Source organism: Oryctolagus cuniculus, chromosome 5 (assembly GCF_051225735.1).
Source record: "Oryctolagus cuniculus isolate XC-2025 breed Fujian yellow rabbit chromosome 5, ASM5122573v1, whole genome shotgun sequence".
Lineage (NCBI taxonomy): Eukaryota > Metazoa > Chordata > Mammalia > Lagomorpha > Leporidae > Oryctolagus > Oryctolagus cuniculus.
This window is the reverse complement of record NC_142871.1, coordinates 29,604,996-29,621,286: the sequence shown is the minus strand read 5'-3', so window position 1 is coordinate 29,621,286 and position 16,291 is coordinate 29,604,996. Positions and strand designations below refer to the sequence as shown.

Genomic DNA, 16,291 nt, shown 5'->3' with positions numbered 1-16,291 from the left:
GGGGCACTGTGGCTTAGGGGATACTGAGGTGGGGAAGAAAGAGATGTGAACAAACGTGTACAGAATATCTATGACTAGGGCTCTCTTTTCTCTAAGATGAAGATATTTCAAAAAGTTGTGGAAAATGGAGTTCAAGAGAGGTACTTTTGGTGTAAAAATCTTTTTTTTTAATTTATTTATTTACTTGAAAAGCCGAATTACAGAGAGGGAGAGACAGAGAAATCTTCCACCTGCTAATTCACTCCCTAAATGCCTGCAAGGAAGCCAGGAGTGCTGCTTTCCCAGGCACATTAGCAGGGACCTGCATCAGAAGTGGAGCAGCTGGGACCTTAACCTCGCCCATATGGGAGGCCAGCACCGCAGACAGTGGCTCTACCGGCTAAGCCACAGCACCGCCCTGGTATAAAAATCTTGAAATCCATACATAGCTTTTTTCCTCATACACATTTCCATGAACTTTTTCAAGACGCCTGCTATATATTACACTGGGGAATTAAAAGTTTCCTCATTTTTCTTCTAAAACGGCTCTTGAATGCTTCTCTGTGCTACTCTGGGCTCTGCTATGGCTGGCCACAGCTCGCCATCAGAATCCTCCCCAGCAGGTGCGCTCGGGCAGGGGACTCCACCCTGTACTGCTTTGTCTCACAGCTTTAGGGCACAGCCACAGAGCCTTGACTGGAGAACTGGGCTAATTAAAGCAGATTATACGATGGGGGGATGGGGGTGGGGGGAGGTATGGTAACACTGTCAGCTAAAAATAGTCTTTCCATCCTAGTTCATGGGAAAATGATATATCCAAGACGTACACGTAACTCCCCTGAGGGGCCCACGCCAGGTAACAGCTCTCATCTGTGGAAGTTTCTCTCGAGTGCGAGACAGACCAGACAGAAGCAATCACACACACACACAGCGGATGTAGAGATGGGGAGGAAATAACCAGCCTTCACCGCTCTTTCCGAAGGGTGTGTCTGTGCTAACCCGTAGGAAGTGCTCTAGGTATCTGAAGGTCGGGCAGGTGAAAGGGAAAATCCAAGAACTGCAGACTCTCCAGTGGTTCCCCGCTCTCAGCTCGCCGCTTCCTTCACTGGCGGCATCTCCCATCTTCTCCAACTCAGCACGGGATGCCTCAGTGTTACCCACATGGACTGGGGTTCTCCTAGGAAGGGCCTGCTTCGCCGGCGCAGGCAGCAAGGAGTCACAGCCCTGAACAGTGGGCCCTGTGGGGCATGGACCCATCCTCTTCAGACCCAGCCGGCTTCCATGTCGGGACCCTGCTGTTGACGCCCACTGTGTGCGAGCCCTTGAATGCATTACAATCCGAAATCCTTTGGTTTGCGGAGCCTGATCCAGCCACCTGCCTCTGTGGCCAGGCCATATTGTTCTAAGTCTCCATTAATGTCAAGGTCAGGAAGCCACCGCCTAAGTTCAGAGCCACGGTATCGGCCCTTTGGGCAGCCTCAGGAACTGCCCTGCGAGAAGACTCCCGGACCCCGCAAGCCCCGGCGCTGAGGGCGCCAAGATGACGTCACTCGAGGTGGGCCGGCTCCGCGTGGGGCGTGACGTCAGGCGGGCGCCCGGGCCGCCGTGAGGTCACCTGGTGGGCGCGGCCAGGCCGAAGCCCCAGTGTCGTCACGGGCGGCGGGCGGGCCCAGAGCGTGTCAGCGCAGCCGAATCAAAACAAGCCGGAGACCCGCCTTTTCCCTCCGCCTCGGGAGCGTCTCGCTCGCGCCCCGAGCCCGCGGCGCCTGCGAGGCTCGGGTGGCCGCCCGGCGGCCGGGATGGCGCGGCGCGGGCCGCGCGGCTAGACGGGGCAGCCTGAGGAGCCGCCGGCCCCCGCGCGCCTCCGGGCGCTGACGCGGGGCACCTGGACGCTAGCTCGCTCGCGAGATGCCCAACCCCAAAAACAGCAAAGGCGGCCGCAAAAACAAACGCGCCAACAGCAGCGGGGACGAGCAGGAAAATGGAGCCGGGGCCCTCGCGGTCGCGGGTGCGGCGGGCGCGGCGGCCGGGGGGCCCCTGGCGGCGGCGGCGGGCTGCGGGGCGGCGGCGGGAGCGCCGGGCACCGGAGGCGCGGCGGGCACCGGAGGCGCGGGCGCTGGCGCCGCGAACGCTGCGGCCGCCGCGGGCGCTGCAGCCGCGGGCGACGCCAAGAACGGTAAGCCGGGGCGGGCGCCAAGTTCCTCGCCGACTTGGCCCCGCGCGGTGGCGGGCCCCGGGGTGGCGCGGGCGATGCGTGGACAATGCGAGAGTCAGGAAGTACGCACCCCGCCCCTCCGCCCCGCCGCGGTCCCCACGCCTGACTGCGAGCCCTGGTCGGCGGCCCCGGCCCGGGGTCCGTAGGCTCCGAGGGGCGTCCGGGTGCCCGGCTGTGGGCAGCGCGGGCAGAGCCCTGGCCGGGGAAGGAAGGAAGGAAGGAAAGAGCTGCCCGAGTTGAGAAGAATGATCCTATTGAAAACTTGGGCTCCCGTGCATTCTCCCTGGCGCCCACCCCCACCCCTCCGCCTAATTCCCGGCAAATCCAGGCTCGCCGTCCTGAGGGCCACAGGTGGACAGGCCGGGAGCCATTTCTGCTGTAGGGCGTTCGTCTCTGTGACTTGTGTGGGGGGTGAGGGGATTGCTCTTGCTCGAGGAAGCCAGGGAATCTGAACTTGACTTCCGTCCCCAGCTTGGAGGTGAACACGATCGTTCCGTATAGAATACGGCTTGGCGTTTTTCGAAGGAAACCGAGTAATCGTAGGGAGTGCCGGAATCCGCCTTTCAGGGGAACACGTTGGGAATAGCCGACGTGGGGAGGGTTTGTGGTCGCAGTGCGGAGACTTGGTTTTCGTTGTGGGGTGCTGGGCGAACACTTCCACTGAGGCGGGCAGGTCTTTGAATTCCTCTGGTCGGGCACTTTTTCAGGAAAGAGAATGTAGGTATATTTTAATGACGGGAGATGAGGACCTTTATATCTGGATGTTAACGCACAGCTTTCAGCTTCTGGAGCCATTTTTTAATGTAGATCAGTCACTTTGAACGGGCACCTGCACTGGACAAGAACCCCACCGTGCTCAGAACACAGAGATTACATGGGGCTTATTAGTAGCAGAGCCCCAGGCCCCTTTGGTTGTATCTCTACGGTACTGAAATAGGAAGATTATTTGTGTTCAGGAGCAAACTTAGCCGCTTTGTGAATATCTGCTGAAACAGCTTTGGGACAGCCCGTGTTCTCTGCGATCTTTCTGCCCCCCCCCCCCCCCCATAGCTGTAACCCTCACTTTGGTACAGATGTGACAGAGAGGAAGGTGCCCACACTCTGGTTAAGGCAGACTCCTGGCTCAACCTTTAAAGCTTTGGGAAGGTCAATCTTTGTGAGCCTTAATTTCCACATCTGTAAAACTGACAGGGAAAATGACACCGGCCGCTCCTAGGGCCGTGGAGGCGTGCCCAGTGCTCCTTGCCTGTCAGGTGCTCAGTGTGGGCTCTGGTAAGGTGACGACAGTTCAGTGAAGTTCCTCAAGAGCAGGTGATCAGTGAATGACAGCCGTTATTTAGTCACTCAAAAAACAGTAACCACTGCTAACACCATCATAACAGGTACTGAGTTACTAAGGGAAAGGAGTCAAGTCCAGCCTTTCCGGCCCTCATGGTGCTTACACTCCTGTTGGGGTGGTGGTTCTGGTTTACTTTGCTATTTTTTGCTTTAGATGGAAGCTTCCAGTTGGTTGTTTTCTTTTTTCTTCTTTATTTTCTGACCCACAAGAGGAGACCACTTTAAAGGAGCGTGAGGAAGTTTTTTCTTTGGCAGGTGGCACTTCCTAGTTCATGAACATTGTATGGTTCCCCTGTTGTTACTCTCCTCTGAGGGGGCAGACTCGGAAAATGTCCCAGTATTGTATAGATTTGTGTAAAGCTATGTGTTTCTGTATTGGAACGTGTTTTATTCAGTGAGTGGCAGGGGGAGAGAAATGGGCCGAACATTGCTGTCATCAGGGTCACAGAAAGTGCAGACGTGAGAATGTTGGTGGGCTGAATTTTATGATGCTGACTCTTGCTTCTCAAGTCTCGGTGAATGATTCACCTTAGTTTGAAAGCTCCTCATGGCAGCTCTGCAGTTGATCACTCAGCATGCCTCTGGCATGCACATCAGTGAATATGGAAATCATAAATGCTCTGTTACTGTTTTTTGGCTATTTAAAGCCATGCTTTATAACATAGGAGTGTGAGAAGGATGGCACTGGTGAATTTTTAAAGAAAGAGGCAGCAGGGGCCGGCACTGTGGCGTGCCGGGTTAGAGCCCTGGCCTGGAGCACCGGCATCCCATGTGGGCGCCAGTACTAGTCGCAGCTGTTCCTCTTCTGATCCAGCTCTCTGCTATGGCCTGGGAAAGCAGTAGAAGATGGCCCAAGCTGTTGGGCCCCTGCACCTGGAGGAAGCTCCTGGCTCCTGGCTTCAGATCAGCGCAGCTCCGGCCATTGCAGCCAGCTGGGGAGTGAACCAGCAGATGGAAGACCTCTCTGTGTGTATCTATCTCTCTCTGTAACTCTGTCTTTCAAATAAATAAAATAAATCTTTAAAAAAAAAAAAAAAGAGGCAGCAGACACATATAAGCTCTCAGAACCAAAGACCCAACTATTTTTGAATTTTAAAATGGCATCAATTCAACTATTTTTAGTATTTCTCAATTTTTTACTTAACAGTGGCAGTAGGTTTAGCAATTATGAATAGTACAAATATAATAGTTCCTCTTAGGAAGGAGTCAATATGCATTCTGTTAAACTTTTAAAATGGTTTGTTCTCATTGTTCAAGTCAGTTTCTGTCAGCATCTGCACACATACAAACTTAATGATTTAACTAAGTTAATAGCTTTTATTTGTAGTTGTTTAGAGTTTGGAGAATGGTTTTATACCTTGTAGGTCTTGGGCCATGTGGCCATTAGGGCAAGGTAATATTAGCTCTTAGTTGTTCATTGTTTGTCGGTAGGTATAAAGAGCCATACATAACTTTATAAAAGAAGATTGCTAGCTTTGGAGACCTGCGGTATGATTACAGTTGAAGAAGTTGAACTTGCATTTGTAAGTCTTGGATTGGTTGAGTAGTAATTGGAAGGGTTTTGCACCTTTAATGGGTTTATTAGATACTCATTCTTAGGTTTTATTTTATGAAGCTTTTTGCAGGAATGGGAGGCGTGAGGAAGTGCCATCCTCCTACATAGTAAACATCTGTCTGCGCATATTGTCACATTTTGGTTGTGGGTGGACGAGATTTGCCAATTATTATTTTTAGGATCTAGTAATCATGCAATAGATTATAATTATGTAGTTTCATTCGGGGATTCTGGTTTCATTAGGCCTCTGCTTTTCTCCTTTAGGTCTAAAAATATATGAAATCTTGGTTCTGGTGTCTAGTTTTCAGTGGGCCGGAATCTCAAATACTTTTGTAAATCTCTGTCTTGCGGAGGGCCATGGTTCGCGATGGCACTCATTCCTGACTGCTTCCAGGAGCCTTGGGCTGCAGAGCCTGCCCTAATAACTCTGTCTAGAGATGGAATTAGTTTACCTAGTGATTAACTTTATATTTGGTAGGCCTCTTCATCCAAATCCTGGCTCCTCTGATTACTTGCTTGTAAGGCTGCCACAAAACACACCGAACACTGGAGTTAAGTGGAAGGGTTATTGTAAGGTAGGGCAAGCTGGATGGGCTGGGGGGAGAGGCCAAGAGAGAGAGAGAGAGAGAGAGGAATCAGGAGGGAGAGAGGCCATGTGTGCTGGAAGCAGGTCCTGTTATATCTTTGCTGGGAGGAGGGGAAGTAGGAGCAGCGAATCCCATTAGGGTGGATGTGGAGCTGACACCTGTGGTTTGGCCAAGGGGCTTAGGATTGAAGCCCACTATACAAGGTGGTTACCAGGGCTCCGCCGGAGCCTAAGATGGCATCCGAGGCATAGATGGTGCTACCGATAAGACTGCACCATTTTACTAACATGGCTGAATGACCAAGGGCAAGTCATTTAACTTTTCAGAGCCATAGGCTTCATGTGTATGAGAAATAAGATTATAATTTTTACCCATATATATGTACTGAGACATCTATCAGTATTATACATACTGTAAAAAAGTCAATATCTGTTTTAGAGAAGTGCCTGACTTAATAATAAGAGCCTAGGAAATGTTGTTTTAGGTCCTGAATGTAGTCTCTCAGACAGAGGTTTATGTGCAGTGGGGTTACTGGGAGGTTATCTTGGCATTAGTGCAAGTGGGGGAGGGAAGAAAGCAGGATTGAGCAGAAAGAGGACTTGAACTGTGATAACAGGCGTCTGAACTCCCCTTTGAGCGCTCTGGAGCTGTGAGGGCCTCTTCAAAGTTATCTCTCTGAGACATTGGGTCAGGGCCTTTATTCCCTCCTCTCCCACACTTGGACTGCCCCTAGGGGGAGGGCATGACGTTGTGAGTAGGGTGGCGTTATCTTCTGCAGGGAAGTAGTTTAATTCCGCTGTCCGTCCCAGACAGAGAGTTCCCATTGCCTGTTTTACTCCCCGAATGCCCGCAGTGATCTGAGCTGCCACTGTGAGCAGATCAGTCCAGGTCTCTCACTTAAGTGGCAGGAACCCAGCTACTTGAGCCATCACCACTGCCTCTCAGGGTGTGCATTAGCAGGAAGTGAGAGCCAGGAGTCAGAGCAGGCACTGAAGCCAGGTGTTCTCATGTGGGGCACAGACTTCTTATTGAATAGGCTAAATGCTCTCCGGCTGTGAGCCTTTCTTGTTCCCCTAGCATTACCATTTTCTTAATATTTCTCACTCAGCAATTAAATAGGCTTTATGAACCATTTGTAACATTGTTTGATGGGAAAAGGTGTTCTGAATTCTATATATTATTTTAAGGTGTTTTTTTTTTTTTTTTTTTTTTTTTTTTTTTTTTTTTGCAATACCACCTGTTCCCTGTCCTTGGTTTATTCCCCAATTGCCCACAGTAGCTGGCGCTGGCTTGATTGAAGCCCATATGGGTAGCAGGAACCTCGACTATTTGAACCATCATTTGCTGCTTCTTGTGTTTGTTAACAGGAAGCTGGATCAGTAGTGGAGCCATGGCTTCAACTAGGTAGCCTTATAAGGAATGTAGGCATCCCAGGCAGCGTCCTAATGGCTGTGCCTTAGCACATTTTTTAATAACCCCAGGTTTGTAGTAAATTTTAAGTAACTTTTTAAATATTTATTTCCTGCTACATTTAAGTTACCTATATCTAGCAGAAGAAAAATGAAGAGTGTCTGCTGTTTATTTTCAAGTTGAGGAATATCTGTTGGGAGTCTAAGGTGTTATCTACAAGTTAGTTTTTCCAGGTCTTATTAAAACATTTCCGTGGTATGTTGCAGTGCAGGACCATTCTGCACCCAGCCAGTGATGCTTTTTGCACAGTCCTTATCCTTGTTCCAGACCTCTGAGTAGATTCTAGAAACCAAATCTTCAATGTCAGCTTTCCTGTAAGTTCAAGAATGGATCATTTCACAGAGAATGTAAAATGGCAGCTGAAACTGGGATATCTCTTGTAGATTAATTTTCCTTTGAGTTTACTTCAGGCTTTTAGCCTGAACAATTTGGATAAAGAATTTATAGCTATCAGAAGGGAGACTAGCAGAAAAACAATCTGTCCTGACTGATGTTAGTACCCAAGTCTGATGTTAAAAAAAGTATTATTTATTTGAAAAGCAGAATGATTGGGGAGAGGAGAGAGAGAGAGAATAAAAGAGATCTTCCATTTGCTGGTTCACTCCCTTGATGGCTGGAATGGCTAAGACTGCCAGGCCTAAGCAAGGAACTCCAATGTAGGTGGCAGGGGCCCAAGTATTTGGGCCATCATCCACTGCTTTCCCAGGTGCATTAGCAAGGAGTTGGATTGAAAAAGGAGTAGCCAGGATTCAAACTGGTACTGTGCGGGATGCCGGCATTTTATGTGGTGGCTTAACCTGCTGCACCTTGATGCTGGCTTCCAAGTCTGACATTTTTAGGGGAATTTAGTTCAAAATATTGCGTGATTTCATTATTTAATAACTGTTAATATTTATTAAATTATATTTTAAAACATCAACAAAATGTTTATAAAATAATATAAGTAATATAAATTATATAAGCATTATAAAATAATAAATAAAATAATATTTTATAACATAAGCATGGAAAAATCTTGAAAAAAGACAAATATGTCTTTGGCTTCATAAATATATAACTCCACCACTTAGATATCATCATCATTAACATTTTGATACATAGTTATGTGCTGCACAATGATGTTTCAGTGACAGAACACATGAGCCAGGTGGCTATGCTGTGCAGCTTAGGTGAATAGCAGACTATGGTATATGGGTTTGTATAGGTACATCCCATGGTGTATACAACAATGCAGCTGCCTAATGACCATATTTGAGGACATGCCCTAGTGTCCAGCAATGCATGACTGTGTATTCTGCATCCTTTTAAATGTTTTTCTTACAGTCTTTTAAAAAAGTGCATGTACAGATTTCATGAAAAGATTATTTTATAATCTGATTTTTACACTTAACATGTTTGTTTTTTTTTTAAATTTTTTGACAGGCAGAGTGGACAGTGAGAGAGACAGAGAGAAAGGTCTTCCTTTTGCCGTTGGTTCACCCTCCAATGGCCGCCGTGGCCGGCGCATCACACTGATCCGAAGGCAGGAGCCAGGTGCTTCTCCTGGTCTCCCATGTGGGTGCAGGGCCCAAGCACTTGGGCCATCCTCCACTGCACTCCCTGGCCACAGCAGAGAGCTGGCCTGGAAGAGGGGCAACCGGGACAGAATCCGGCGCCCCGACCAGGACTAGACCCTGGTGTGCCGGCGCCGCAAGGCGGAGGATTAGCCTATTGAGCCACGGTGCCGGCCTACACTTAACATGTTTTGTTGGCATTTTAGTAGAGTAATAAATATATAGGTGGATCATTTTTAATGATTATATAATATGCCATCAAATCTACAGCAAATGACCAAACAATTTGGTCATTCTGCTGTTGTTTAACTTTTAGGTGCTTATTCATACTTCTCTGGGCATTTATCTAGTTATTGCTTGTTTTAGTCTGTTCCTGCTGCTGTACCAGAATACCATAGACTAGGTAATTTATAAATGATGCAAATTTATTCCTCAGTTTTTGACGCTGAGAAGTCCAGGATCACAGCGCTAGCAGATTGAGTGTCTCATGAGCATCTGGTGCTTTATGATGCTTTCTTGTGGTCTCCTCGTAGGATAAAACAGGCAGAAGGGATGTCACTCCCTTAAGCCCTTTAATAAGGGCAGTGATTCATCCATGAGAGCAGAGCGCCTACTGCCTGGCCACCTCCTGGGAGATTAAGTTTGTAGTTGAGTTTTGGAGGATCACAAACATTCAAACCATAACCATTTTGTAGTATGGAAGAGGACCTGTGGACTTGCTGTGTCAAAGGCTATGTGTGTTTTTACAGCTTTTAATACATGCTGACAGATGTATTGCCCTGTAGAAAGGTTGTATCTGTTTGATACTGCTGCGGTCAGAGTTCCTTTTCCTCCACGGTCTTGCCAGCCTGTGGTTCCTGTTGTGGTAAGGCATGCTGGAGAATTGCTGATACCCCGGCAGCTCTCAGCAACAGGCTGGCTGCGTTTGGATCTGGAGCCTGGAGCACATGCTGTCACACTTAGGTGGACTTTCCAAGAATGGATTTCTTTCTAGTGGGAACTTATGTGGTCCTTAGTGATTTGGTAGCTCACAAGGATTCAGCAAAGTATCCAGTAATGGTGAATGATATTTTAGAAGCTGATGGTGGAGTTAGTGAAGTTGGAGGTGTAGACTTTTGAAATTCTGTCCGTATCATTATTCTAATCTTAGGAAATAAGACCTAGAGTGTTTAAGGTTCAGTAAATGACAGTGACAATACATGTTTTTATTTTTTTAAAAGATTTATTATTTATTTATTTGAAAGGCAGAGTTACAGAAGCAGAGAGAGAGAGAGAGGTCTTCCATCCACTGGTCCACTCCCCAGATGGCCGCAACGACCAGAGCTGTGCCAGTCCAAAGCCAGGGGCCAGGAGCCTCTTCCGGGTCTTCCATGTGGGATACAAGGGCCCAAGGACTTTGGCCATCTTCCATTGCTTTCCTAGGCCGTAGGAGAGAGCTGGATCGAAGTGGAGCGGCTGGGTCTTGAACTGGTGCCCATATGGGATGCTGGCACTATAGGCTGTGGCTTTCCCTGCTATGCCACAGCACCAGCCCCCAAAATACGAGATTTTAACAAATTTGAATGTAAACCTGGGCAGAGCAACTCTGTGGCAAGTTCTTTACCCTTTCTCACCCTCCCTTTTCCCAGTGCCACCTTTTGGGAGTGTTTTGGAGGAAAGCAATCCACTTATATTTGAAAGATCTTGGCCAGGGCGTGGCAGAGATGAGCACTGTTACCAATAGCTCTGTAAGTTTTATAGTTTGATAGACCCTACCCAGTTACAAAACGTGGAAAGGCACCTTGCTGCATAGGACAGACGCTGAGAGACGTGTTGGTGGGGAGGGGTCTGTAAATATGAATGTAAATAAAGACTGTGCTCTCATGGGTTTCTCTTCAAGCACTGAATTGACTAAATGATATATTCTGTCCCATCTCTCTCACTTAAGTTTACCCCAAAAAAGCAGATGATTCACGCCCCCCCCCCCCAAAAAAAGTTAAAAGCAAAGTGTGGAAGTGGTTACATCTTCCTTATATAGAAAGAGATGTGAGTAGATTACTACACACGAGGGCAGCTGCATGTGCATGTGAGATGATCAAATACAGGGTTACATATATAAGGACTGGGTTTTAGGATGGAGAAGTGAAGTGACTGTGTGGAGTTGAGTAACTGAAAAGTCAAGGATCCTGCGGTGTCCTGGAATTAGCCAGTGTGCATTTTTGCTGAGAGTTAAACAGAAGACCATGTCCTCTCCCCAGGGACGACTGGAGAATATTCATTCGTTCCTTATTCATTTGTTTACTCATTCATGCATCCTCAGCCATTTGCTAAACATTTATTATTTGCCTATCTTCTACGACTAGATGTAAAATGTTGGGTTCTACTTAGGGGCATTAGAATCCATGCCTCTCTGAAGACACACCATAAACCTGGCAGAGAGACCCATAAACACCAGGAGCCACAGTCAGGTACTGTGGGTGTCCAGTGGGACAAATGAATTGTGGAGGAGTGCACATTTGAACTGAGACTTGCAGGGAGAGAGGCAGTTAGATCTGAAAGCAGAAGAAGGCTGTTCTAAGCCAAGGAAGGGGAGAAAGCGCTTTCAGTTCTGTTTGCTGCCAAGAATTAGACATGGCTGGTGCAAGGTGTGGTGGTAGGACACAGGGCTGGAAAGGGGGCGAGGCCAGTCAATTCTGGCTGTTTTGTAGTCAGTGGAGAACCATTCGCTGACGTGTGGAAGCAGAGACATAGATGATTCTGCAAAGAGGGTACTGATAGGTGGTTGGCAAGCTTGTAAAGCTAGTGTATGTCTTAAGAGAAAGGGTGTCCTTTGATACAGTTGGGTTGGGACTGGAGGTCAGAGCTGCCATGCACCCCTGATTATGATTTTTTCAGTGTGGTGGACACATGGCACATGCAGCTTTTCTGCCCTGTAGGATGACTGTGTTGCAGCTGGGTGGGAAGAATCTTCTAACTGTGGGTACCAGCAGCCCTGTGTCTCTTGAGCCATGGGAGGTTAGCTAATTGAGGTAACTAAATGCTGGGAGGGGGGTTGGGACTATCCGAGCAGCAAGGGTTTTTTCCAGGGGCAGGAGGTTGTCCTCATGGTTTCATGGTTTGTTTTTCATACCATGGTAGTAAGCGTACGTTTCTGTGCCAGGTTGGACTCATTATCCTGGTTTGTCATTTTTTTTTTAAGTCATCCTAGTTTTGAAACAAAGAGTGAGGGGAGTTTTTTTTTTTTTTTTTTTTTTTACAAAATGTGTGTGTGTGTGTGTGCAGTGTTCAATTTATATATTTCGGAAAGCTTCCTATTTTTAATGGTAGGAGAAATAGCAACTTAAGGATTTTTAAGCTTGTTTATACTTGAAGCATTTTATAAACCAGCAAAAAAGTTGAGTAACATTTCTAATACTTAAAGACTGTATGTTTTAATTTGTAAAAACTGGAAAGGAAAATTATTTCTACTGAATTATACCATGAAGATAATACTTGAATAAAGTCACGTTAGAAACACAGACATTAAAGAAAAATAGGGATAGAGGAAGATTTAAAGAGGAAGTGTTAAATGTTAACCATATAATTCCTTAGACTGCATTTAAGAAGAAAGTTAGTGTGGTACTCACATACTCATAATGGAGTGTATTTGGTAGACTTAAATTGGCAAGGGAAGAAAAAACTTTATCTCAAGGGTTCAGTTTTTGAGGGTCTGCAAATGAAATTGACAAAAGGCAGATTAGCAGGAGAGAAGACAGATTTAATCACAGAAGAAATGTTGACTCAAAGGGCCGCTTAGAATTTGGGGCTTATACAATTTTAATAGGAGAAGAGGGAGGGAAGAGCACTTATGGGAAAACAGATGACTTTTTGGAATGATAAACGGGCCTTTAGGACACTAGATGGGAGATATGACAGTTTTGTGATAATGTCTGTATATGTGGTGTGGAGGCTTCTCATCTCTGCCAATGACAGGCGGTCTTCCCTGGCTACTCTCTGGGAAGGGATTTATGGTAATTGAGTCCTTTTGGGAGGCTCTGCATTTAGGCTGATAAGAGATTTCAGGAACTCAGATGCCTTCAGCTCAAAATAATTTTTATGCCACAATGGGATATGCTGGACCCCTTCAAAATACATTGCCACTCAAATCATATCATCCCCAAAAGAGCAATTACAGGCAGTTAAAGGCAAAAGATGGCCCAGGTGTCATTATTCAGGATTTCTGCTTATTTCATTTCCTTGGAAATTCATTAGAAAGAAACGCCTTAAGGTATATGCTTTTATAAAACTGATTTTAAACAGATGAATTTAGGCAAAAGTTAGCACAATATCAAATTGCTTATGTAAGTTAGAAAGCTGTTTGCCATATTTGAAAAGTTTATTTTCCCCTATGGGTAAGCATGAGTTTGATTATACTTCAGATCATATCCTTTTAAGTTATAAAAACATCTCAGGAGAGTCCCTCTGCACTAGTACTGAAACTGAATCACACCCCTGTTTTGGTTTTTCAAATGAGCATGTCTGTGCTTGAGTATTTCATATAATAGCTAGTAGAAATGTATTAAAACATACCTTCTTATTAAAGTAACATGTATCTTCTGCATAACACAGCTTAGTGTCTGGACAAAAATGGAAAGTGGGAAATGTCCAGAGTCATGTAGCTATTTTTAATTGGCAGCAGGTGCAGTCTGTAATCTGAGAGGTCTTGAAGCCTGGGGTGGTTGGTGATGGGTGTTACTGAACAGATAGAGCACAGAGCAGTGTTGCCCGAAGCCAGGGAGAGAATCTGGCATTGAGAAATAGGAAGTACCCTTCGGTGCTGGAGTCAGAAACATGCATGTTTAGCACACAGGGTAGCTCGAAGAGTTCTTCCAAATAGTTTCCATTTCCTCTTTCTGATCTTAGGTGGCAGTGCTTTCATGTTGCGTTGCAGTTACTAGCCCTGTAATAATACAATTTCCTGTATCAGGCAGTTAGTTTAGAAGTGAAGATGACGTGCGCAGTACAAAAGCAAATCGGTGTTGTGGCGTAGCGGGTGAAGCCACCGTCTGCAGCACCAGCATCCCATGTGAGTGCCAGTTCATGTCGCAGCTGCTCCTCTTCAGATCCAGCTCTGCTATGGCCTGGGAAAGCAGTGCAAGATGGCCCAATTACTTGGGCCCCTGCACCCAGGTGGGAGACCTGGAGAAGCTCCTGGTTTTGGATCGGCCCAGCCATGGCTGTTGCGACCATTTGAGGAGTGAACCAGCGGATGAAAGACTTCTCTCTCTGCCTCTGCCTCTCTGTAACTCTGCCTTTTAAATAAATAAATAAATTTCTTTAAAAAAAAAAAATCAGGTCAGTTTCCTGGGTGGTCTGTGTATTGGGGCTGCAGAACCCATAGAACCCACATAAAAAAGAAACAATCATTCCTAGTAGCAGGATCCGTGAAGATGCTATAGCTCCCCTTCCAGAGTGCGCTGGAGCAGTCAGGGGTGACACCCCACGATCTGCAGTCTACATTTGAAGATGAAGATGCTAAATTTCAGAGATGGCTGCCTTCCCTTTTTGCAGAAAATGTGTGCTTTGTCGTTGTGTCACCATTGGATCCTTGTTGATGTTGTTTCTGTTTTGACACCCCTGGTGCTACCCTGCCACCGACATGTGCATAATGAAAAACTGTGCAGGTGTTTCAAGTAAAGGATGTGGATTCAGTATAAAAATATTAGGGAAGCAATATGGACATTTACTTTTAAAAAGTCTCATGCTTATCATGGTGGAATTTGAACTGAAATTATTTGTAAACAAGAAACCATTCCACAAGGCAAGCACTTTACTCAAGCATTGTACACACATGTTCTGATTGCTTCTCCTTAAAACAGAAGGACTTCCTGGTCTTGGTGTTTCGGAGACTGTGAACAGTTGAACTAGCACTTCCTGTTGCTAGTGACCAGAGAGTTCTTAACTAGGATGTGGTGTTGTGTTTAGGGTACAGTCCTAGAAGTGAGATCACTGATGCTTGAGCCATCATCTGCTTCCTCCTAGTATCCCTATTAACAGGCAACTGGGGTGGATTAGGAGGAGAGCAGGGACTGGGTCGAGGCGTTCCAGCTTGGGATGCTGGTGTCCCAAGCAGCATCTTAACCTCTGCTTTAAGTGCCTGCCCCTAGTGCTGATTTCTTTATGCTCCTTAATGTGAATTTTCTTCATATCTTAGAAGTTGCATTTGTTGGACTGTCAGTCACTGCATTTCTTTTTTATGTGTATACCAGTCATTTCTATTTTTTGTTGTTGTTAGTGATTTCTCTCCACTTTATTATTAGGGTATTTGTGTTCTTGTGGTTTTATAGTAAGTCATTGTATAGTCAGGATACTTTTAGTATACTTTTAGGATGTTAGTTTATTATTTGTCTTTCAGCCTTGTTTAAAGTGCTCCCTCCTTGCTGGTTAGAAATGTTACAGGTTTGTATGACCTTGTAATATCCACATAGAGATAGTGCCTCAATAAAGGTAGGGGAGAATGAGGAAAGTTGTAAAATTACCTGTGGGCAGAGCAGTTTGGTCATGGCATCAGGCTTGTGACTTAGTTCATTGGAGACCAGTGCACACAAACAAGTGAGCCTCTGTTTCCTTTTCCTTTTCCAGTTGGGAGGTCCTGTTCCACAGAATCCACGCAGTTCCTGCCACCCTTCTGTCCTTCTTCACTGACCGCCTGCTTTCCCTGCAGCTTCTGTCTAGCTGACAGCTGAGCTCCAGCGCTGAGCACCTTCTCTTGTACATTTCTAAGTTCTTTTCCATTTTTTTAAAAACAAAATTTATTTATTTGAGAGACAGTGACAGAGAGGGAGAGACAGATCTTCCATCTCCTGGTTCATTTCCCAGATGACCACTACAGCTAGGAATGGGCTAGGCTGAAGCCAGGCGTCTGGAACTCCATCTGGGTCCCTTGCATGGGTATCAGGTTCCAAGTACTTGGCACCAACCTCAGTTGCTTTCCCAGTGGCATTAGCGGGAGCAGGATCAGAAGTGGAGCAACTAGGACTTGAACTGGTGCTCATCTGGGATGCTGGTGTTGCTAGGCTGAGGCTTAACCCACTGCACCACAGTTCCAGCCCCTCTACATTTCTAGCTCCTCCTGAAGTTTTTGTTCCAGCTGTGTAGGACTTTGAAACTTGTAGGTAAAGGCCAATTATATACTTGTTATCACCTCTTCTCAAGAGTCAAGCTGCACACTGAGGCCTCTTAAGGCTAAATTGTCCATCTTGCTTGAAATAGAAGAAGGTTCTCACTTTTTTCTCATTCTGGCACTTGAATTGAAATTACATGTGCCTATTAATCAAAGGAGACCATAGCACTCAATTGAAGCAAGAGGTTATTTACAGATCATACATCATGCTAATCCAGGCAGCCCTTGTGTCTTCTTTAATGTCTGAAATTTTGAAAAACTCATTGCTTGTTCTAAAGAATGTGGGATCTGGGAGACACTAGTATAGCTGGAGAATTGATTCTGTTACTTTGCAAAGCTTTTCAATGTTTATAAGCCCAAATTTTATATGTAGCAAGTAAGGAAAATACAGTTTTGTCGTGATGAACTCTGTACAAATGGTAGAGCTTATGCCATGGTTGGGGGTCTTCATGT

General features: G+C 46.1%; 1 protein-coding gene across 1 annotated transcript in view; it reads left to right on the top strand.

Moving 5' to 3' along the window:
- Window positions 1-1,644: 1,644 nt before the first annotated feature.
- Window positions 1,645-16,291, top strand: part of HECA (HECA ribonucleoprotein granule regulator) — a 45,173-nt gene continuing 30,526 nt past the window's right edge. The window contains exon 1 of the mRNA XM_070073498.1: window positions 1,645-2,155. Coding sequence (XP_069929599.1) covers window positions 1,888-2,155 — 268 coding nt within the window. The 5' untranslated portion in view covers window positions 1,645-1,887. The remainder of the gene's footprint in view (window positions 2,156-16,291) is intronic.